Here is a 24,472-nt window from a genome sequence, read left to right as displayed (position 1 = left end):
TCTGTTACTTTCTAGAAGTTGTAACTTGGAAAAACTTTCTGACAAAGAATACCAAAGTATAATGAGCTTTTTTCTACTAGTTAAATCAGACATGTCAAACACAAGGCCCGGGGGCCAGATCCGGCCCGCGAAGTGGTTTCATGTGGCCCGCGAAGCCATCCTGGAAACAGTGAGGGAACGGCCCCCGCTGCCTTGGCCCTGGCCCAGAGACCCTCCTTCTGCCAGAGACCCTCAGATCTGTCCCACTCCTGCCCAGGCCCCCATAGGCACCCTTGAGGCGAATGATGTAGAGCTGGCCACGCCCTCCCAGTAGGCCATATGCACTCTAGCCACGCCCACCCAGTAGGCCACGCCCACCCAGACCACACCCACCCGGCCCCCTGAGGGCAACCGCAATGCTGATGTGGCCCTCAGTGAAATTGAGTTTGACACCCCTGAGTTAAATAAAGGTCAGCAAGAATTAGAATGCAACTTCCTTCAAGAGGAATCGAAAAGTTTTTCCACCTGATACTTGGTCATACATGAATATTATTTTTTAAAAAATAATCCTTTTATTATCAGTAGTAATTCAATATGAGCAACTAGGCATGTAATTATAGACTAGCAGTTTTCATGAAATAATGCAGGAACAGTTTTCTGTAACCTTAGGCTAGCACACACAAAAAGTAAGAGGAATTCCAAATGCTTTTTCACCAATACTTTTCATTCAGTCTGGCATATTGAAAGCGTCTCCTGAAATCAAGCTGTACATCACATATGTTCATTGTCTACAAGGTTTCCTACAATGTGTTTCTCAATTTATCTCCCTTGTTCCAAAGACTATAAAGATCAAGTTCATATTTTTTTTAAAGATAAGCTAATAAAACACCTCTAAAATTATCTTTTTTGCAGTGAAGAATAAGGCATTTATTTGTCATGAAATTATCCTTGTTGTGTTAAGAGCTGCAATAATAATCAGACACCCAATCATCCAACAAGTGGAGGTGTGAAAAAAATGGCGTTTGAGAAAAAATAAACTTGGTTTTTAGTATATTTATAGATAATCATATAAGGAATGCTTATAATATTAGAACTGTAGTAGCTAGGAACTCATGCCTACATGTATACTTTTTTGTATGAAATGATGTGTTGTGGGCTGAAAACATGAACAATTTGCAACAAAATTTAGGTAGGTCAATATTAATATGGACCTGAAAATCTGAAAATCAACCTATGGTAGTCCAAAATAATTGTATTTGGCAAATAAAGAAAACAAATAATTTCAAGTGGCAGATAGAGACTCATGAATACCTTAATAGAACATTTACTAAAGATAGGGAATGCCCCAGAGGGAGGGCATTCTCTGTGGGCGTGCCTGCCCTTTGGAATGATTTACCGGTGGAACTTCGGACCGCTCCCAATCTGCGTTCATTTCGCCGGGACCTGAAAACCTGGTTTTTCGATTTATCAGGCCTGGACTGAAGGGGTTTTAGCTTTTAATATTGTTTTAATTGTTGGGCTTAATTAATTTAATCTATTTTAATTTTATATTATCTTTATATTGTATTTTATGCTGCCCTGTAAACCGCCCTGAGTCCTTCGGGAATAGGGCGGTATAAAAATTTAATTAAATAAATAAAATAAATAAAGAAATGTTAAGCTATACAAACACTGGTAGGCGATTAGAAATATGTGGTGTCTTGTGAGAAATGAACATTCATAGAAATAAGCAAAACTAGCACTGAGCACAAGACATAGAATAAGAGAGTTGGAAGTGACCTTGGAGGTCTTCTAATCCAACCATCTGCTCAAGCAGGAGATTCTATACCCTTTCAGACAAATGGTTGTCCAATTTCTTTTTGAAAGCCTTCACAACTTCTGAAAGCAAGTTATTCCATTGGTATATTGCTCTCAATGTTAGGAAATTTCTCTTTAGCTCTTAAGTTGCTTCTCTCTTAGTTTCCATCCATTGTTTTTTGCCTTGCTTTTTGGTGCTTTGGAAAATAGCTTGACCTCATGTCTCTGTAAGAGTCCCTCTAACACTGCTATCTGTTCTGTACCAGCCTGCTACCGGCCCTGCAGAAAAGGCAGGGACAACCCCTTTTACAAGAAGGCAAGAGGCTGGAACTAAGCCTACCAAATTTATGGATACAAAAGCAAACAAGACACGAACCATGAAACAGGAGCTATTCAAGCGGTTGCCTTCAGCAAACCAGCCCTCCCACGCATTCCCCTTTTATACAGTTCAGGGCGTGGCTTCTCTCTGCCTCCTTCTGAGGTGCCCCATTGCCTTCCTCTGTTTACTCCTGATTGACTGCCTCCTGCGTCGGGCGTCCTTGAACAGGGCTAGCTGTGGGTCATCTTCATCCACGCTGTCAGGCTCACACAGCTGGGTCTCCATCGTGACCAGGTGGGAGGGGCCTGGCTGAGGGCTCTCATCAGCAAGCTCTCCAACCCCCTCAACAAGCTCTTCAACACCCCCCTCCTCCTCTGAGTCGTCCGACCCAACTGCCAAACCCACAGGCTGACCCTGAATCACAACACTATCCTTCTTTTCATTAGATTGGATATACCCAATTCCTGTAACCATTCTTCATATGTTTTAGCCTCCAGCCCCATAATCATTCTCGTTGCTCTCTCTGCACTCTTTCCAGAGTCTCAACATCTTTTTTTTTTATATTGTGGTGATCAGAACTGGATGCAATATTCCAAGTGTGGTCTTACTGAGGCTTTGTAAAGCAGTACTAGACCTTCGTGTGTATCTTGATTCTGTCCCTCTATTAATGCAGCCTAGGATTGCATTGGCTTTTTTGGGCTGCTGTTACTGTTGGCTCATATTTAAGTGATTGTCCACGTGGACTCCAAAATCCCTCTCACAATTACTGGCACTAAGCCAGGTTTCACCTAGTCTGTACCTGTACAGTTGGTTTTTCTTGCCTGAGTGTAAAACCTTACATTTATTTCATTACGATAGGGCCCAGTGTTCAAGTCTCTCTAGATCTTTTTGTATCTTGAGCTTGTCTCCTGGGGTGTTGGCTATTTCGGCCAACTTAGTATCATCTGCAGATTTGATAAATTTGCCTTCTATTGCCTCGTCTAGATCATTTATGAAGACATTGAAGAGTACTGAGCCTAAAACAGTACCCCACTGCGTATTTCCCTCCATGTAGATATAATTCTGTTGAGGATTACACACTGAGTACAATTTGTCAGCTAATTACAAACCCATCTGGAGGTGGTGCTGTCTATCCCATATTTTTGCTAAGAAGTAGGTTGTGGTCTACTTTATCAAATGAATTATTGAAATCTAAGTATACTATGTTCTCAGCACTTTGCTGAACCACTAATTTAGTCACTTTGTTGAAGAATGAAGTAAGATTTTTTTGGCATGGTCTGTTATTGAAAAACCCATGTTGGCTTCTAGTTATAACATTGTTTGCTTCCAGGTGTTTGCAGATATTTGTTGCTTGATTATCTTTGCCAAGATCTTCCCAGATATTCATGTCAGGCTAATTGGTCTGTAATTTTCTGGATCTGTTTTTTTTTCTTCCTTTTTTTTTTTTGAAGATGGGAACATCATCAGCTCTTTTTCAGTTCTTTGGTAATTCCCCACTTCCCCAAGAACTTTGAAAGATAAGTTTCAATGGTTCTGAAACCATGTCTGCCAGTTCTTTCAGAACTCTATGATCTAATCCATCAGGAGCCGGTGATTTGAATCCATCTAGAGCTGACAGGTGTTCTACTGCCTTAATATTTGCATATTTTAATTTGCACTCCTAACCTGTCATTTACGGTTTTGGTTTTGGTAAGTTGAGTAGCATCCCCTATTTGTGAGAAGACAGATGCAAAGTATGAATTAAGCAGTTCTGATCTCTTTCTACTACCTGTTACTTTCTTTTGTTGTCTTCTCCATTAGTAAACCTTTTGTTTCTTTGACTTTTCTCTTGTTTTTTATGTGTTAAAAGCAACTTTTATACAGTTTTTTTTTATTTATTGCAAGTCTTACTTAGTTCAAAGCCTTAGCTTCCTTAACTTTATCTTTGCAAGTTCAGGCTGTTTGTTGGTATTCGGCCTTCGTTATATGTCCTTCTTTCTATTTTTTGTACTTATTCTTTTTTCCATGCTGGTTTTTTTCCTGTTTTTTTGTTTTGTTTTGTTCTTTGTTTTAATTTTTTAGTGGTATTGAAATGGACTAGGCTTTTATAATCATAATTTTCAGAGTTTCCCAAGCTTCTTGAGTTGATTTCCCCTTTCAGGATTTTCATCCATGGGATTCTTTCCAAGATCTCTCTGAGTTTGTTAAAATCATTCTTTTAAAGTCTCAATAGTAGAAACTGTGAGAGGGATCTCGGAGGCCTAGTGGACAATCACTTAAATATGAGCCAGCCGTGTGCTGCAGCTGCCAAAAAAGCCAACACAGTGCTAGGCTGCATTAATAGAGGGATAGAATCAAGATCACATGAAGTACTAATAGCACTTTACAATGCCTTGGTAAGGCCACACCTGGAATACTGCATCCAGTTTTGGTCACCACGATGTAAAAAAGATGTGGAGACTCTAGAAAGGGTACAGAGAAGAGCAACAAAGATGATTGGGGGACTGGAGGCTAAAACATATAGGGAACGGTTGCTGGAATTGGGTATGTGTAGTTCAACGAAGAGAAGGGTGAGGGGTGACATGATAGCCGTGTTCCAATATCTCAGGGGCTGCCACAAAGAAGAGGCAGTCAAGCTATTCTCCAAAGCCCCTGAAGGCAGGACAAGAAGCAACGGATGGAAACTAGTCAAGGAGAGAAGCAGCCTAGAACTAAGGAGAAACTTCCTGACAGTTAGAACAATTAACCAGTGGAACAAACTGCCTCCAGAGGTGGTGAATGCTCCAACACTGGAAGTTTTTAAGAAGAGACTGGACAGCCATTTTGTCCGAAACGGTATAGGGTTTCCTGCCTGAGCAGGGGGTTGGACTAGATGACCTCCAAGGTCTCTTCCAACTTCTTCTTCTTCTTCTTCTTCTTCTTCTTCTTCTTATTATTATTATTATTATTATTATTATTATTATTATTATTATTATTATTATTATTATTATTATTATTATTATTATTATTATTATTATTATTATTATGACACTGGCTTGATTATGTTCTGTTGCTTGTGTCTGTTTTATATTGAATTCTAATATGACATGGTCACTGTCCCCTAACGTTCTTGCAACTTCAATTCTTTCTACCCAGTGGCGTAGCGTGGGGGGTGCAGGGGGGGCCGGCCGCACCGGGTGCAACATCTGGGGGGGCGCGCTCGCACTCGCAGCTCTCTGCCCCTGCCTGGCTCACTCACTCTCTCACTGCAGTGCTGGCTGTGCGAATCCGATCCGAGCCGCCAGGTCGCCGCCCACTGTGGAGGGGGGGGTGCCAGGCGTGCCTTGCCCCGGGTGCTGACAACCCACGCTACGCCACTGCTTCTACCACTTCTTCTCCATTGGGAAGAATAAGGTTCAGTAGTTCCTGTAGTTGCCTCATCCAGCTTTGGGATGATGAAATTATCAGCTATGTTAGACAGGTATCTGTTTGATGTCCCATTTGTTGCACAATTTGCCTCTCAGTTGATGTCAGGGTAGTCAAAGTCCCCCATTGCTATTGTGATGTGTTTTCTACACATGTTAGTTAACTGATTATCAAAAAAAAATCATTAAATTAGCAAAAAAAATCATATATTAAAAGATACTTCCACTTTTTGTTATATAGAAGACAGGATTGGTTATATTTTTAAAAAAACATAAGAATAGTTTGTGTGCAGTGAGAATGGGTTATTTAAAAAGCATACATACAGTATGTGGAGAAAAAAAATAAGAAATAGATAAAAAAATTATAGGGATATTGAATGCATATGGACCAAATACAAAATTGAGTGAGTAGTTAGGAAGTAAGTTTGTTGGGGTGACTTGACTTTATTGAATGAATGAATGAATGAATGAATGAATGAATGAATGAATGAATGAATGAATTCCACAACAAATGTAAGTAATAAAAATGAAACGAATGAGAGAAAGAAAGTAGAGAAAGATGAGTGGAGATGTTCCATTCTCAGAAAGAGAGGCAGGAGAACATCAAACAACAAAAGGTAATGCATGAATGAATTCTGAAATATCTTTTAAAACAAGCCTTTTTATATTCTTCTTAAATACCAGAATTTCTAAATTTTAGAACTTCTCTATTTTTCACTATCAGTGAAGTCTCGTGACTCATGTGGCTTCAGCTGGCAGAGAATGCAGCAATGTGAGCAGTTACAGTATGTGTGTTTCTAGAAGAACACATGTTATACTGTACATCTGCTCTGTGAGTTGCACTGCTTACAAATTTGCTTCTGGGACTAATTCATGTTTTTGACTTTGAAAACCCTGCATGGAGTGGGACTGCTTATTTAAAGGACCTCTTCTACTTACGGTATCTCTTGCCCCCACCTCACACCCAGATCCAGCATAATGTCAGTCCCGTTGGTTAAAGACCCCCATCCTGGAAATTTCCTGCTCCATTTTATAGAACATCCTTTCCCTTAAAATGAGGCTAGTTCTTTTTAACTTTCTGGATCTCGCTTAAGATCTGGTATTGTTACCAGAGATGGAGACCATAGGAAACTGGCAAAATATTGAGAAAGCTCCAGTATAATTAACAGCTGGTCTTCATCCAATCTCTTTCCAATTTTGTGCCTTTTATAATTTTAACATTTTGTTTGCTGTATGATGCCAAGAACCATTTGATTATATGCGATGGGCAGAAATATAGATATGATGAATAAATAAACATAAATAAAATTCCTGATGGGATATCAAAGAGAAGAATACATCCCAGAATACAAGAGAGTGAATAATTTATTTCATTTACAGGAAACAGATTCTACTTGTTAAGGGAAAAAAAGCAGAAAGGTGGAACTATTAACCAAAGAGGTGATGACTACCTCCTATTAGATTTATTCGAGTTTAGCACAGGAAATTGGATTTGATGGCTCATATTAGCACTAACTATGATCCTTTGATTTTATGGTATTTCCACAAAAACTAGTGAACTATAAAGATCCATAAATTCTACATACTTAAAAGTTTTTCATACTGTTCTTTTGAATAAAGTAATATTAGGTAACTATATTGCTTTTATATTGTAGCAGGAACTCCAGTAATGCTGAGAGAAAAATGGGTTTCTAGTTGAACTACAGATAGAATCATCACTATTTAATTACTGCTTTTTGATACTATCTTTGTTAATGTCTCATGGCCACAAATACATCTGAAAACTTGGCAGGAAGGAGCCACTATTCGAATACTAACTCTAATTGTCTGCACTGACTTGTCCTGAAGCCAAATAATTAGAATATATAATGGGGACATAGAGACAGTTCAGATAATACTCAGCAGGAAGTATTATCCTTAAATCAAGGAAGCACATGTGAAAAAGAAAGGAAAATCTAACAGGAAATAGCAATAGCACTTAGACTTATATACTGCTTCACAGTGCTTTACAGCCCTCTCTTAGTGGTTTACAGAATCAGCATATTGCCCCCAACAATCTGGGTCTGGTGAGTATCGAACTCGTGGCAGTTGGCAGAGTTAACATTCTAACTACAGCGCCACCATGGCTCATGTAAATATTGTATAAATTGTAAATATTACAATTATAATTGTTTTATATACAAAAGAGTTTTGTAAAAAAAATACCATGGCAACATATCCTGAAAGTATGTTGAAATATGACTAATTAAACATATTGTTGTGAGATAATGGGTGGAAAGCTAAAACTTATGTGTTTGTTTTGTTTATAAATATTTATTTGCTAAAAAAATAAATAAAATATTTAAATTATTATCTAAGAGATATTTTCTTGATGAATTCCAAAATACATTTTAGAAATAGTTACATTTCCTTCTGTTGAGATTACTTATAGGGAGCTAAAACAAAAATGATCCTAAAGTGATTTCATGGATAATCATGATACTGCCATTCGTTCAAGTGAATTTACACTGTCTTAATATTTCAGCTGTTTTTTTTAAAAAGACTACAAACTCATTAAGTATTGCTTGTAAGAGAGTCAAAGATGCAAGATGAAAACAGCCTGAATGACCTTTTATGAAATAAATTGCATTCAGCCTAATAGAGCTAAGGATAGGTCATGTGGGAAATTCCTCCTAAGTTCCTTCCGTCTGCACCATAAGGATGTACTAAAAGCTTTTTAAATAATTTAGCAAACTGGTGGACATGTTTTTAAACACTATTAAACCAACTGTAAAAGAACTGGCACATTGGCAGGAAGTATAGGAGTGAAAATGGAAAACACGCAGCTTCTATTTTGTGGTTATTCTAGAAAGCAGAAGGGGATGGTGTAAAAGCAACTCTAAGTTACGGCAGGTTTCCCAGACTTCAATTTAACTTTGTGTCCAAGAAACACTTAAAACAAAGCTATACATTAGGGCCACGCAATTCAATTCAATAGCAGAAAGGGACGTCTGCTGCTATTTTCAGACATGAAAATAGACTCCTTAAAACAGCCATGTCTTTTCCCATGCACACCCATTATTCTCTTCAGGTACTACGTGATCTCAGCAGAAAAAAATATTTGGCTTAAGGAGTTCAAGAATATACCGTATATACTTGAGTATAAGCCAACTCGAGTATAAGCCGAGACCCCCAATTTCACCCCCAAAAACTGGAAAAAGTTGTTGACTCGAGTATAAGCCGATCCGCCGTTCTGCAAGCCTCTGCCGCCAGCAGAGGCTCGATCCGCCATTTTGCAAGCCTGAATACACAGGAATACCCTGTGTGGCTGCGGCTCTCGGGGAAGCCCTGGCTGTCAGCTTCCTCGCTCCACGCTGCCATTCGGGGCCCGCGCGTTCCCCGGGCAAATCGCGGCGCCCAGCAGGCGAGGAAACACGCCCGCTCCAGTCGCCCCCCCTTCCCTCAGGAGACGCGAAGCAAGTGACCGCCCGGAGCTTACCGAGGACTTGCTTCGGTGCTTCCGAAGTTTGGGGAGGATCGCGCGCACCTCCCCAAACCTCCCCAAACTTCGGCAGGTCTCCGGACGGCGGTGGCTTGGGAGAGGTGCGCGCGATCCCGGAAGCACCAAAGCCTCGGCCGCGCACAAGTCCTCGGTAAGTTTTTTTTGTTGACTGGAGTATAAGCCGAAGTGGAATTTTTCAGCCCAAAAAGTGGGCTGAAAAATTCAGCTTATACTCAAGTATATACGGTACTTGTTTGTGCCTGCATATATTATGCCCAATGGATTCAGCCGGTTTGCACCACTTTGGCAGAACCGGTAGCTAATTTTTTTGTTGCCCAGGCCCAGAATGGACTTCCAGAAGTGGCATCCACACAGAGAACCAGTTGTTCACATATTTGAATCCCACCACTTCTTATGCCCTATGAGGCACTGCATACGTGAACTACATATCCTGAAAAATGCAGAACATACAAATGTTATAAAAGCCCTGTGACTGTCTTCTTGCTTACACTGGTGGGAATAGGAAAATGTATTAGTGAAACAGTTCATGTCCCCACCCACTTGAAAAGAAATATATGAGTGTTCCATTCCTTTGTTCAGATCCCTCCACAATCACACATAATAACCTAACACCTAGATTTGTGCTGAAAAACTGTTTCCCGTTGCCCAGAAAATCCTAAGGACCAAAGCTGCATTCTCACAGACCCTAACAACCACGACAGCTCTACATGTATAGATAATGAGACTCCTTTCTCATATCTCCTGAATGTGCACTACAGAGAAAGGCTGTTTATAATGTTAAAAACATTCATGCTAAATGCGGGAATCACCAAAATATTATTTAGTTGTAAAAGAAAGAGGTGAGAATTGAATCTCTGAAGGAAAAGCAGGTTCTACATTTAAATATATAAAAAGGTCAGTCAGTTATGTAATGTATTGGGATTTTTACTTGAACTGTTTCACATGTCTGTTTGAATGCTGCTTAAGGTTCCTCAATTGGTGTGTCTGTGTAACAATCACTGACTACGCCAGACTTGTTGTCTCCAAGATGATCATTGGATGATTTGGGGTGGGAATGGGTTCCTTTAAACCTATTGGCCACCACCTAGTGGCCAACTGTATAAGTAGCTGCACAGCAGCCTCTGTTTCAGCTCTGTTACTGTTTGCCTCAATATTCCTGTTTGCAACCTTCCATCTCGCTTACTGTCTGCAAAGAATTGGCTACACAACAAGTTACATATACTACTTCCTTTAAAATGCATTTGTATGTCTTCATATTCAGACTCACTTCTTGCTAAGGAATAGTATTGCAGTTATGTTATTTATAGTTTTCCTTAAATCATCCAGATGTAATCATGCTGAGTAAGAACTGTATCAATTGAGCAAATGTTCTTATACAGTACTTAGTTATGTTCATGAATGCAATGCTACCAAGGATAATTCAAGCACGGTCAATGTGATAGACACAGATAAGTCCATGAAATCCATATTTCCCCACTCTGAGAAATTTCCTAAACAGTTTTTAAAACTTCAGATTATATTATTATTATTATTATTATTATTATTATTATTATTATTATTATTATTATTATTATTATTGTTGTTGTTGTTGTTGTTGTTGTTGTTGTTGTTGTTGTTGTTGTTGTTGTTGTTTTGTTGTTCTTGTTGCTGCTGTTGTTCTTGTTGCTCTTGTTTTTGTTGTTCTTGTTGTTCTTGTTGTTCTTGTTATTATTGTTATTATTATTATTTAAAAAAGGAAGGGCTTGCCCATTCATTTAAATCATATCCTTAATCTTTAAGTACAGTTATTTGTCTGGGAAACATGGCTGCTGTGGACAGATGGGGTCCAAGATAAACAGAAGTGTTCTTCCTGATAAATGTTGAATACGTGGAGAAATACAGCTGTGTTCCTTTGTTTTCCATGTTGAGACTTGATTAGTACACTGGAGTAAAATGTTTTATCAGAGAAAACCTTATGCTTCCTATATCTGAGTAGGAGAAATGGTTCCCACAATAACATTCCTTCTAGGAAGTTATTGTGTTAGGAGTTTCCAAACAATGCCTTAACTGCTACAGTTTTTTAATTGCTACTTTGCTGTAATTGCAATAGTGGCATTAATTTGTATTTCCATTTAAAAGGCATATTTTTGTTTAAACAGAAGTGAATGAAGCAGAGCAGAGTCTTATAATTACACCCTATTAATTTTAAGAATGCTGCAATTTGTTTATTTCCGATACATATCTTGATTTTGATTAATCTTACAATAAATCCTTAGATTAGATAAGGAACATCTCTTAATACAGTAGTAACTTTGCCTTTATGAAAATTATTTTCCATTATACTCTTCAGAAAGCCATAATCATTTAAAAGTAAATAAAATAACATTGTAGAAAAGATAGAAGACATATTTCCTTCAAACAAAAGTTTGTGTATCATATAAATCTGGAAGAAACCTTATCACTTAGTATGGGTTTTAAAAGAGTAAATCAACTTTGAGCAAATCAAACAGACCTTCACTTTAGGGCCAAACTGAATTTTAAAAATAGATGTGGGCCAAGGGAAATACTTTTGAAGACAAATTATACTTTTCAGAAGTGTAAACAAATTCGGTGAGTTTCTATTATGTCACAGATATCATAACCATCAAAAGTGTGGAAAGTGAATGCACTACGGCTCTGTTTGGATTTTCTGTAACAATTCAATTATGGAAGCAGTTTAAAAATTCAGACTGTGAGAAATTTAGAAAATGCAAGTAATTCTCAGGGGTGGCGGTAAAAGAAAATTTCTTGGCCATCGAAGCCACATGTAACAACATACAAAGATGGCCTATTGATTGCTATTCTCTTTTGTTATTGTTTCAATTTTAACAGAATACATCTATTAAAATCTAGACAGCATATCTTCTTAATAGCAATTGCTAGTAGATTGCTAGTAGGGCCCTTTAAAAACAGGCAACTATACATATGCAGATCTGAAATATACCTAATGCCACCCAGTGAATCCTCCTGCTATTACAAGTCACTAACATTTGTGTGTTTATTTTCAGATCAGTATCTTCATGACCCACTTGTCTAACTATGGGAATGACCGACTGGGGTTATACACATTTGTCAATCTGGCCAGTTTTGTGCAAAGCTGGACCAACCTAAAACTTCAGACACTACGTCCAATTCAATTGGCTCACAAATATTTTGAGCTCTTTCCAGAACAGAAAGATCCACTCTGGCAGGTAAGATCCAGTGGCGGGATTCAGCCGATTCGCACCACTTTGGCAGAACCGGTAGTTAATTTTTTGTTGACCAGGTCCAGAATGGACTTCCGGAAGTGGCCTCCACACAGAGAACCAGTTGTTCACATATTTGAATCGCACCACTGGTAAGATCTATTTGATTGAACAGTATGATCCCAAAATTTATTCGCAATATTGTTGCAGTGAGGAACGCTTGGCAAAAAAAAAAAAAATAGAAAAGGAAAAATTAACAACAAAGACATTTTAATCTGTCTTACATAGCTTGATAGATTCATTTAATTTCCTTTTCTTAATAATACAATTTTATTGATTAGCCTTTGGGCCATATCAAAGTGCAAAGTTCCAGCAACAAACCATCACCAAAACTTGATAAAAGCAATCCAAAATGGAATTTGATAAAATACAATTTAAAATGGAATTAAAATAAAATACAATTTAAGATGAAATAGTAATAAAATACAAATATAAGATATAGATAAAATATGATAACATTATATTTCGGAGTCGCCCTTGCAATCTACCCCAATCAGTCCCACATATGCAGATCTTAACCGGATCATTTTGTTTAAATACTGTGCTACGTTGGATGTTATTTTCAAGTTCTGACCGGACATAAGATAAGTTATTTTGATATGGGGATCCCAATGGGTCATTCGTTTGGTATATAGACCAATTATTTCCTTTTCAAAATCAGCATGTTTTTCTAAGAGCACATTGCTTGGCAGAGAAGAAACTGGTGGTTACATTACCTTCATTAACACCTACCCGGAGTCAGGCACTAAAGTATCAATTCTCAGCTTGGTTGATATTAATGAAAGGAAAAAGAATCCAAGGTGAGAAAGGAAAACAGCTTTTATTTTCCTACTGTATTGCTTTGCGGTAACTTGTTTTGATGAGTGAAGTGAATTAACAAGGACATAAAGTAGACAACTATGTTATAGAATAATTAGGCTTTAAGCAATGAACGTGAGGAAGGTTGCTGACACCTTTTCATATTTTCTAAAGAATAAGAAACAGCCTAGAAGTCATTCTTTGTAACAAAGGAAAGATATTGTAATGGAGGATGCACACATGGAAACAAATATGATGGGTTGACGCCATAGACTTGTCCTTCTAATCCCTAGTGTGTACTTAAAAGTAGTTTCCATGCGATAACCATATTACTTTTTTTTTAAAGAAAATATACAGATATTTAAATGGCACCAGAAATTTATTTATATTGTCTGGTTTTCAAATTCCAAGTACTGCAATACATATGTAGCGTGAAAGAATTTTATCAATCTGAAAAGTTTAGGTTTCTTCACGCAATTTTATTTATGTACTTCAATACTTAGTGGAATACACTGTAATAGTATGTATTTTAAACAAACGTTCACCTTATTACGTCCCCAATACAAGATTGTTTTTGACAATCCTTTTCTACATAAACATAATGGAGTCCAAGATATTGGTCCTCATATTATTATAATATTATTTTGCTTTACAATTCAAATCAGGAATTCATGTATCTCTGAAGTAGAGTATCTTTGATTTTTCTACAAAAAAGCAACCATTTGCTCCAAAGGACTTTTCAGCTGGACAGAATATTAAATATTTGAAAACTATCTCAAAGTAATTTGGTCTTTTTAATTTCCAGAATCCATGTGATGACAGACGCCATCGTGATATCTGGTCTAGAGACAAAACATGTGGTCACCTACCAAAATTTCTTGTGATCGGACCCCAGAAAACAGGTAAGAGAATTATACAGTAAAAATAAAATAAAACAAAACCAGAAACAGCAACAATAATTGCTTTTAAAAATAGTAAAACAATTTTGTCTAGGATGTATTGATTTTGTAAGCCTACTGAACTGGAGAAGCCACAAGAAACAATTTAGGCTTTTTCCTCAGGACTCCCAAACTAACATTGTTTTGCCAAAATATGACTGTTTTCCTTTAATAATAGTAATAGTAATTTTATAATGATTAATATAAAATATTTGCTAGTACAATGTAATGAATATAAATTCCTAATATATATTAGCAAAGTTTTAGTACAAATGTGTAAACAATTTTAAGAAACAACAATTTAACTTAAGTCTTTCACATAAACTTATATAAAATTACTATATCATTCCATAAGTGGGAATTTTTTCTTCCTCTTGGAATATATTTCTTGAAAGCCATTTTTTTAATGTTTTTAATCCCTCTTTAAATTAAATATGGCTCTTTCTGCATTATTATATAATCCTGACTGCTTTCTTTTCCTTGTAGGAACAACAGCACTCTATTTATTTCTTCTTATGAATCCCTCCATAATTAGTAATCTTCCTAACACAAAAACCTTTGAGGAAGTTCAGTTCTTTAATGGAAACAACTATCATAAAGGAATTGATTGGTAAGAATAATAAGACAAAAGTTTTTAGCATATACTGAATCTCAGAGGACTCATTATAGAAGTATTTGCAATACATAAATTATTTTCAGATGAATTTTCTGTACACAGTGCAATATGCATCAGTTAGCAATTAGGTCACACTGATGAGATTTTTGTCTAAGTATGATTTTCTTTATTTGACATTATAATACCAATATTTGTATTCTTTATAATCAAATGCCATTTGGAAAAAAGCTGTATAACTTGTTTGTTATTCATCTCTTTCCATTTGTTTTTAATTGGATGTTTTAAATGCCATATAAATAACAGTAATAAAGAAAAAAAGTTGTAGGCTGAAAATATTTAAGAAAAGAATGTAAAATTAATCAGAATTATCATATTAATGTAACTTAATGAAACATCTATATTTAGAATGTGCTTGTCTGGTCTTCTGCCCCACTTCAAAAATATTACCATGTAGTTGAGGACAATAGCGGAACCAAGAAACTTACATTATTGCAGCGTTGATTTTTTATTTTATTTTACATGACAAGATGTTAAAGAGGATAATGAAAAAGGCTATTTTAAAGATGCTATTTGCAGTACATATGGGTACTGAGAATCAATCCATTAAATACATCAATAAATGTATCAGAAGGAAAGAATCAGCTTCAAAGAATAGTCGGGCAAGAAACTGAAAATAAAATCTAAAATAATACTAATATTTCAGTATTTATAATACAATGGTATGGAACTTGGAGAAACATACATGGACTGTTCCACATACTGTATATAATATACTGTATATAATAACATACTGTAAATCAGGGGTCTTCAAATGTGGCCCTTGTATGACTTGTGGACTTCAACTCTGGCACGCTGGCTGAGGAATTCTGGGAGTTGAAGTCCACATGTCATGCAAGGGCCACGTTTGAAGACCACTGCTGTAAATAATAGACATAAAATGGCAACCAGCATGCTCAAAAGTCTGGAACTACTTCAGTATGTAAAATATGGAATGTCTAGGGCAGGATTGTCCAACTGGCGGCCTGCAGGCCGGATGCGTCATGCATAGGCCATGCCCATCCTGGCTCTGCAAAGGCAAAAAACATCACGATATGTCACAATACATCATGTGACGCGATCGAGTTTGATGCCCGTGGTCTAGGGCATTTTAATTTAGAATGAGAGAAATTGTACAATAGACTCTGCTTTAATAAGGACTTCTTCTCGGAATAATAGCACCTGACATCATGCAATTATATTTACTTTCACTTAGATAGATACACGCCTTACCTATGTTTTCAAGAGTTTATTTTGGCAAGGTGGAAAAAAATTTTTTTAACCCCCATCATTGCTGATTTTGTATTTTTACTTGCAGGTATATGAATTTTTTTCCTACCCCTTCAAATATCACCGCTGACATTCTGTTTGAGAAAAGTGCCACCTACTTCCATTCTGAAGATGCTCCCAGACGTGCAGCGTCCTTGATACCCAAAGCAAAAATCATCACCATCCTTATCGATCCATCCGACAGAGCGTATTCCTGGTATCAGGTAAGATTCTTGGAATGAAAAAGGTGAGTTCACAACTATAAGAAATCAAACCAAAGCCATCACTTTCACAGCAAGCTAACTGATTCTAGTGCTTTATTTAATGTAATAAATTACACAGATGAAGCAAATAGTGTGGCTTTTGTCTGCTGTCATTGTCATCAGAAGGGCCTGGGAAGAAACCACTAGCAATGGACTCTGTATCACTGCAACAAAATGTTGCATAGTTCTCTCCTTACAGCAAAGCTTTTGGGGCAACCTACTGCTCTATTGCAGTCTGAATTTATAATACAAGTGAAGCTCAGATGATGACATTTGAGTTTAATTGATGATGGCAGCCTGAAATCTACAACTTTGTGCAATTCCCAGTTCTTTCATTTCTTTAAATCCTTCGCACTTAGCTCCCATATTACTGAGGATAATGACTTCTATTGAGGCACTGTGCGATAATCAGTTACCACTATCTAATTAAAACAGCATTATTTGAAACTTATGAAAGCCTTCCGTGATTTCCCCTATGTGACTGCATGATCTCCACAGAATGGTAGAGATGGCAGGGGCCACAAAAATCATTTCATGAAATCTTTTGCAAGGAAAACAAGAAGGAAAGTAAGAAGAAGTAATATTAATTTGTCAGGAGAACACATATCTGAACTCCAGAAAAAAAATCCCATACCTTAAACACATAATAATCTTATATCTCTAGAGAAAGAAGCTTGAAAGAGAGGTTCCCTCAAAGGTCTTCAAGTTAAAGGGAGGTTTTACACAAAGTGGAATTTTTAAAGAGAATATGTTCAAACTGAATCAACATAAGACTTTAAAAGTCGCCAGCAGCATTTTATATTCAGCCTCTGAATGAAAAACAGTAACACTGAAAAATGTAGGCTATGCCTGCATTTTGTAGCACATTTATTTTGTAGTACCTACTGAAAAACAGTAGGTACCACAAAACAAGTATGCTACAAAATGTAGGCATAGCCTCACAATCTGCTTTTGTATTATCATAAAGTTATTATAGAAAAAAATAAGACTCTTGGGTATCTAAAAAACCCTACCATTTATGATAGGATCATTTTTTTGTGGTACCTGTGCCTTCCAGGTACTGTAAGATACTTTATTATATTTCATTAGAGGGGGTAATTGGAAAATCAAGTAAACTTGGTAAAAGGCAAGCTTATTAGGAAATTCTCATCTACTCTTTCTTTTATGGTTATTTAACTTTGGATTTTTCCCAATTAGCATCAGCGATCTCATGAGGACTCTATTGCTCTAAAGTTCAATTTCTACGAAGTAATTACTTCAAATGATGGGGCACCATCTGAATTAAAGGGCCTACAGAAGAAATGTTTGATTCCTGGCTGGTATGCTGTCCATATAGAAAGGTGGCTAAAATATTTCCCCTCTTCACAGGTAATTGGCTTTTCACTAAATAATTTTCTGTGATAAATGTCCATCATTACTTTATAAATTGTGTAATATTTAACATGTTTAATCATGTATTGTAAGATGCTTTAACAATGAACTGATAAGCCTCGTGTTCTTTTTCTTAAAGCACAAAGCACTTTAGACACAGAAATTAATTTATGTCCTAAAAGGTAGAATTCCTTTCAGAAGAATTGGGATCTTTTACCAATTAAATGCTGGAGATTCATACTGAGGAAATTCGAACTATTTTTGTAGAATAAATCAAGGGAAGAGACTTAGGCAAGCATTGGATTTCACCCCAAATCCAAAGTTTTTAGCAGGTAATTTTATGCTAACCATTATGCTTACGATTGAGAGATAAAAGAAGTCTGTGTAAGTGGTGTTAGAATATAAAGAAGACATGAAACAAAATGAACTATTCAGTGAACCTCAAAGAAGAATAACATGTATGTGCATATCTAATTTCTGGTATTATATCTCTGGCTTGGAGAAGCATTTTCACCAGTATAGATGAATCTTGAGTTAGGAAGATTGGCAGGGAGACTAAGGGAGCTTAGCATATCAGTGGTGCTAAAAGAGGCTTTCATTTCCTATTACATGCATCTTGGTAGCATCAAAGAGGAAGGAAGTCTTAAATGAAATTAATGACTTCAAACCAATTGAACTCAATCAACAATTGTGCATGGCGCATATATTCTACTGGTTTCTTGAAGGCTGATCCTTGATCTTCCATTTGGGGTACATGAGCTTACAGTAAAGAGTGAACTGCTGTCAGCCAGGCCAGCAGTCAGATCAGTGGGCTGGCTAGTTTTAGACTCTTTTCACTTCGTATAATAAACTTGCTTAAACTTTGTCCCAAAAGTGAGGGAAACTAGACTATATTGTGTACACACACACACACACACACAAACACATCTGTTCAGATATCTTGCCCTGCTAAGCAAACTAATGTACAAAACTGATAGACAGACATAACTTTTTCAACTGTCATAAAAGTCTTCTCTTCACTTATTCATGATAAGCTTAATTTGGATAATACTATTTTAACTAAGAAATTTTGAGGTCTGGGATCGACATTCACTTCAGGGATTTTAAGAGGAAAATCTTATTGATTACCAGTAGAATTCATAATGTTATCATTGCTTTCAATCAGCAAAGTGACTTTTCAGACTAAAATCCCTAAAGCAATTGGGTATTCAAAGTCCCCAGTTCTGCTTATGAGCTCAAGCTAAGTTGTCAGTATCTGGTTCATCTATCACTGATTCCATTTCTGACTCCATTTACTGAAATTATTCCACAAACTCTGTGGGACAAATCTAAAATTGGCATTATCCAGAGCAGTGTAGAGTGTGGATTTTGTCGCATGTTTTAAATAAAAATTATTTTACGTATTCTTAAAGGCATATTCAAAAGTTCATCGTACTATTTCTGAGACTTATTTGGGAAACTATTTCAGAAATTTTAATACTCAAGAGCAGGAAATTTTAATTTTCTTAGTTTAAGTCTGTGGCATTAGGAGTATCTTCCTTTTTCAAGCAAGGTTAATAAATAAATAATAAACTTTTTTTTTCCTAATGCAACTTTGTCTCATGGACTATCTTAAGATTGTCCTATCTGGTCCTTCTTTTAAATTTGGAGGGTGGAATTATCTTCCTAGTATTCAAGAAATGAGGCACAGTGATCAGTAGTACTCCTATTCCAATTTCATCGCTGTGATCGTGCTCATTTAATGGTATGGGAAAACCAAATTTGACAAGGCAGTCCAAAGGCAATCCTGAAACCTCACAACAGATGTGTTTGTCTTGCTACGGCAAGGAAAATGAGACAATCCCGACTTTTTTTTCTTTCCAAAAGCATAAATCATGCTGCAATGTTTCACACTTCCTTCGAGCTTGATATGTAAATAAACAATTAGTGTTATATCTACAGTTATTAATTATTGATGGACAGCAATTAAGAAGTGACCCAGCTACCGTGATGGATGGAGTCCAGAAGTTTCTGAGCATTTCTCCTCATTATAACTATTCTGATGCATTAACGTAAGTTGCATTTCTTCTTTTCCCCACATCCTATACATCTTCATTTTGCATTAGTATCATGTTATGTTTGTAGTAGTCATTTACTTTTTAAAAAGCCAACAGACTGCAGATATGAAGATTGTACCATCGTCATATTTTTCTTACTTTAAGTGGCTATAGAAATGGACGCTGAAATGAGAAACAGCGCCGTTGATGTTATTTGCACCAAGAAAAACCTACTTGCTGCTTTGACAGCTAATATCCCAATTTATATAATTGTGACCAAAGAACTCTATAGAGCATAATGTACAGATAGTCCTCGACTTACAGGAGTTCGTTTAGTGACCGTTCAAAAGTTACAATGGCGCTGGAAAGAGTGAGTTACGACCAGTTTTCACACTTAGCACTGTTGCAGCATCCCCATGGTCACCTGATCAAAATTCAGACGCTTGGCAACTGACTCCTATTTATGATGATTTCAGTGTCCCAGGATCATGTGATCACCTTTTGTGACCTCCTGACAAACAAAGTCAATGGGGAAGCCAGATTCACTTAAGAACCATGTGACTAATTTTAACAACTGTAGTTATTCACTTCACAACTGTAGCAGAAAAGGTCACAAAATGGGGCAAAACTCACAGAATAAATGTCTTGCTTAGCAACAAAAATTTGGGGTTCTATTGGGGTCGTACTACCTGTAGTTGCGGACTACCTGTAGTTAACATTAAGCTCCTTTTAATAGCTTCATAACCCATTTATATATTTCACTAGCCCAGGGGTAGGCAACCTTGGCTCTTTTATGACTCGTGGACTTCAACTTCCAGAATTACAGAGTCAGCTGACTCAGGAATTCTGGGAGTTGAAGTCCACGAGTCATAAAAGAGCCAAGGTTGCCTATCCCTGCACTAGCCCAATGCCTAGTGAACTAAATGATGCTGAATTCCATCTACATCTTTCAAAGAATCTACAAAAGAAATAATTATTGCCAATTAACATGTTCGTCCAAATATATTTCCTTGGAAACAAATATATGGTTTGCAATATAACTCTACAGCTTCATTCTTTTCTCGTGCCCAGCAAGCAATATTGTTTCTCCCCTTGGGAAATTATTGAAAACCAGCAAAAAAGACTTTGCTATGCACAAGGAAGATTGGGAAATCCAAGCTAGAAGTAAACTCCTCTCAGTATATCCATTTAATCAATGATTTATTTAGTTTTAATTGATGCCATTACTAAAGATTATTTGGGCAGTGAGGATTAATGCAGTAATAGACTGAGCTGGAAAAGTAATTTCTTTTTGTCTGAAATGTGCTGTCGTGAGTATATATATATAGGAATATTGCTATTATTGGAAAAAGCCCCAGGCAAAAAAAAAAGTGGGGCCAAGCTCATTATTGCTGTATTCTAACCAATAATTCATTGGCCTTCCAAGGCATCTGCCAAATTTAATTAAAGTTTTCAGTGTTTTTTACAGCTGCCTTTTCACTGTTCTAAATATGTCACAGGTCCCAAAACAATATATTCAATAGCAAGAACTGTCTTTGGTTTATTCCCTAATGTGCATTCTGAAACCCACTGAAATGTATCCATCTCCAACTTTGAAAAGTAAATTAACCACTCTCTGCCAAGATGATTTTCTGCAATAGATAGGTTGTTGTGGGAATGTTGTCATCTCCCTACCACCACCTTCACCTAAGCAATATTTTAGGTTTGATCCTCAGAAAGGATTTTGGTGCCAGCTGCTGGATGGAGGAAAAGTAAAATGTCTGGGGAAAAGTAAAGGCCGAAAATATCCTCCCATGGATCAAGAGGTATTATTTTTAATTGAAATTTTATTGTTACTCGCTGTAATATTTAGTATGGCCTGAAAAAAGGAAGATTGTTGCTATGGCTGTGTGTGTTAAAAAGAGATGTTTCTGATTCAGAAGCATTGCAAATGCGGTATCTGAAAAAGATATTGAAAAAGATTTATTCATTTTAAAGAGATGCACCATTCGGGCATTCAGTCATTCGTAAGCATCCTTTGCAAATAATTTTCAAAAGTTGTCTGACCCTAATAATAACCATATCATCACTGAGAGCAGTGTGAATTCCACATTTTGGAAGAACATTTGACAAGGAACCTTCTTTTTTCTTCTCTTTTTATTATTATTTGTATTTTTCCTTCAGATGTAATCTGTATAGTCATCGCCGAGGATAGCCATTGCTTCTTCTTGGGCCTTTCATTGCTCAAGTGAGCAGATAAATGACAGAAAAGGCCTTGAGGCTCAGAGTCTTTGAAGGCTGGGAATTACCCCTCCCACTGGAAGAAGCTTCTCGTGGAAGTGTAGGATTCCCAACTTTTAATGTTGATCCTGATTAATGTTATTTTTATTGTGAATATGTGATGCCAATTATTATTTTCATACTTAATTTACCATAAATACAAGCCCCAAATAATTATGTGAACAAATGGTAATGTTAGTTCCCAGATTAGCCTTCTTTTTCAATAAATTGTATGGATTCAGATGTTGATATAACATATATACTCATGGATAAGCCCATCCATGGATAAGCCAACTCTTCAATTTTTAATGCAAATACAATGAAAAATGCACCCCCCATAGATAATTTGACCTGCATTTTTTGTGGTATTTGCATTAAAAAAATTAAGGGTGGGCTTATGCATGGATGGGCTTATATGCGAGTATATATATATGGAAAATACTAGTCATGGATAAGCCCATCTGCAAATAAGCCAAGTCAAATTTTTGGATGCATTGTGCCACCTAAAATTATTGGCTTGTGCACAAGTATATGTGGTAATGGATCACTGCATAATATTGTTCAGGTATTGGGAAGTGACCTAGGTTTTGACACCAATAGCCAATAGCCAAACAAAGATATTCTCATCTTCTGAAGCACATGGTTATGCAAGATAATGATTTGTTAGCTTTGCATCCTGCTTTTCTTTCTAAAAATTCTAAATAATACATAGAGAGTTTAGAATTTTTTGTGCTGGGCTGGATTGGGCTTTTAACGAATGTCCATGTCTGAGTATTAATTTAAACCTGAGTTTCCCCACTCCTAATCCAATACTTCAAACATTACAATCACACTTATTTTTACATGCAGTTGATCTACAAGATCAGACAATTAATCTGTGATCAATGTATAGTTCAATTGCATAACTTTTGCATAACTTTTTGCATAACTTAGAATTATTTTTAAGCCATTGGGTACTTTATAGGAATCCTAACATGAAACTAAAACATTGTTAACTATCTGAAAGTTTCTTTTTTTCCCCTTATTCTCAGTCTAGGGCATTCCTTTCAAATTACTACAGAGATCACAATGTGGAACTGTCCAAATTGCTGCACAGACTGGGACAACCTTTGCCATCCTGGCTAAGACAAGAGCTCCAGAAACTGAGATAGCACAGAACAGAAGTGAAAACTCTTTGTTCTGCCCTTCATTTCCTGGCTCAACCTGAGCTGTCAATTGAAAAAATCTGATGATATTATTATTATTAAGGATATTTTTTTTTAAAAAAAGGCTGCACAAAAACAAGCAAATAAAATAATCAGAGCTTTGAAGTATTATCCTATACCCATTATGGGGGTCACATATATTCTGCATATCCTGAAACTGTACATATATGACTATATGTCCTACAGTTATCACCATATATATGACAAATTACAATCTGTCGGGACAGTACAAAGAATGGATGCATCTCACCATGGATTGCAAGGTTTGTAAAAAATAAATTTATAGCTGCACTTTTAATCAGTGATTTACTCTCCAAAGGTGTATCTTTTAAAGGCAGAGTTGCTTTTTGCTTGCTTGCTTTTTCCTTCTTAACAATACTGAAAATACTTCAATTCAGGGCTTTTTTTGTCCTGAGCGTTTTGTAGAACGCTCAGAACGGAGTTCTGGCACCTTTTTGGGATGGAACCTTGTAGGGTAGGCAAGGCGGGTTGTATGACATGTGTCAGTTCTGGCACCTTTTTCTTTTACAAAAAAAGCACTGCTTCAAATATATACTAATCTTTGGCCAGCAGTTTCCCAGCTCTTCAGGTACAATAATACCACGCTATATCTAGCTTTTAATTCCTGATCAAAGGATATCTGTCAAGTGAATGCAATTACATGGAGAAAGAGAATGGAGCAAGGTTGTTTCAGCCCCACTAAATTAACCATATCATCTGCTAAGCAATATTCCACAACTTTCAAATACTTTACCTCCACATGTACAGGCCCTACAATCAACATTTCCACTTGTTGCAAATGTCCATAATAATAATATTTTAAAAGTGTATTTCTGATGTCTGCGGTGGGTTCCATAAACCCCAAACAGTTGTTCTGCAGACAAGGGATGCTGTCTGACAGTCCTACAAATCAGATCCTCAAGACTCAAAACAGTGTTAACCCTGCTAAAGACTACTAGATCAGGAGGAAAAAAAGTCTGTGCAGAAGTGCTGCTCATTATTCATGTTGCTTCTGAGATGTCCATGGGACAGTTACAGTATTTGTGAATTAGACCTGCTCACTTAGCCATCTTGAAATCAGCACTGTTCATTCCCTTTAGTGACTTCAATAATAGATTAAAAAGAAAGACTAGTGGAAAGTTTAAAATGGGAAAGCCATCACCTTCCCCACCTCCTAAGTTGTATAGTAAAGGTAAAGGTTCCCCTGCACATGCGTGCTAGTCATTTCCGACTCTAGGCACCAGTGCTCATCTCCGTTTCAAAGCCGAACAGCCAGCACTTGTCCGAGGACGTCTCCGTGGTCATGTGGCCGGCATGACTAGACGCCAAAGGCACACAGAATGCTGTTACCTTCCCACCATAATGGTCCCTATTTTTCTACTTGCATTTTTTACGTGCTTTCGAACTGCTAGGTTGGCAGAAGCTGGGATGAGTAACA

At 36.9% G+C, this 24,472-nt stretch overlaps 1 protein-coding gene across 1 annotated transcript in view; it reads left to right on the top strand.

Annotated features, from left to right (window-relative positions):
- The window catches only part of LOC308671114 (bifunctional heparan sulfate N-deacetylase/N-sulfotransferase 4), a gene marked incomplete at both ends in the record, with an annotated part of 115,898 nt that extends 92,918 nt beyond the window's left edge, over window positions 1–22,980 (top strand). The window contains 8 exons of the mRNA XM_081333133.1: window positions 12,007–12,189; window positions 13,847–13,943; window positions 14,466–14,589; window positions 15,950–16,124; window positions 17,361–17,531; window positions 19,476–19,585; window positions 21,273–21,375; window positions 22,861–22,980. Coding sequence (XP_081189259.1) covers window positions 12,007–12,189; window positions 13,847–13,943; window positions 14,466–14,589; window positions 15,950–16,124; window positions 17,361–17,531; window positions 19,476–19,585; window positions 21,273–21,375; window positions 22,861–22,980 — 1,083 coding nt within the window. The remainder of the gene's footprint in view (window positions 1–12,006; window positions 12,190–13,846; window positions 13,944–14,465; window positions 14,590–15,949; window positions 16,125–17,360; window positions 17,532–19,475; window positions 19,586–21,272; window positions 21,376–22,860) is intronic.
- Between the last annotated feature and the right edge of the window lie 1,492 nt (window positions 22,981–24,472).

The sequence above is a fragment of the Vipera berus genome (assembly GCF_964194415.1).
Source record: "Vipera berus genome assembly, chromosome: 7".
NCBI classification, from domain to species: Eukaryota; Metazoa; Chordata; class Lepidosauria; order Squamata; family Viperidae; genus Vipera; species Vipera berus.
Note: the sequence above shows the minus strand (reverse complement) of the source record. Positions and strands in the feature narration are given on the sequence as shown.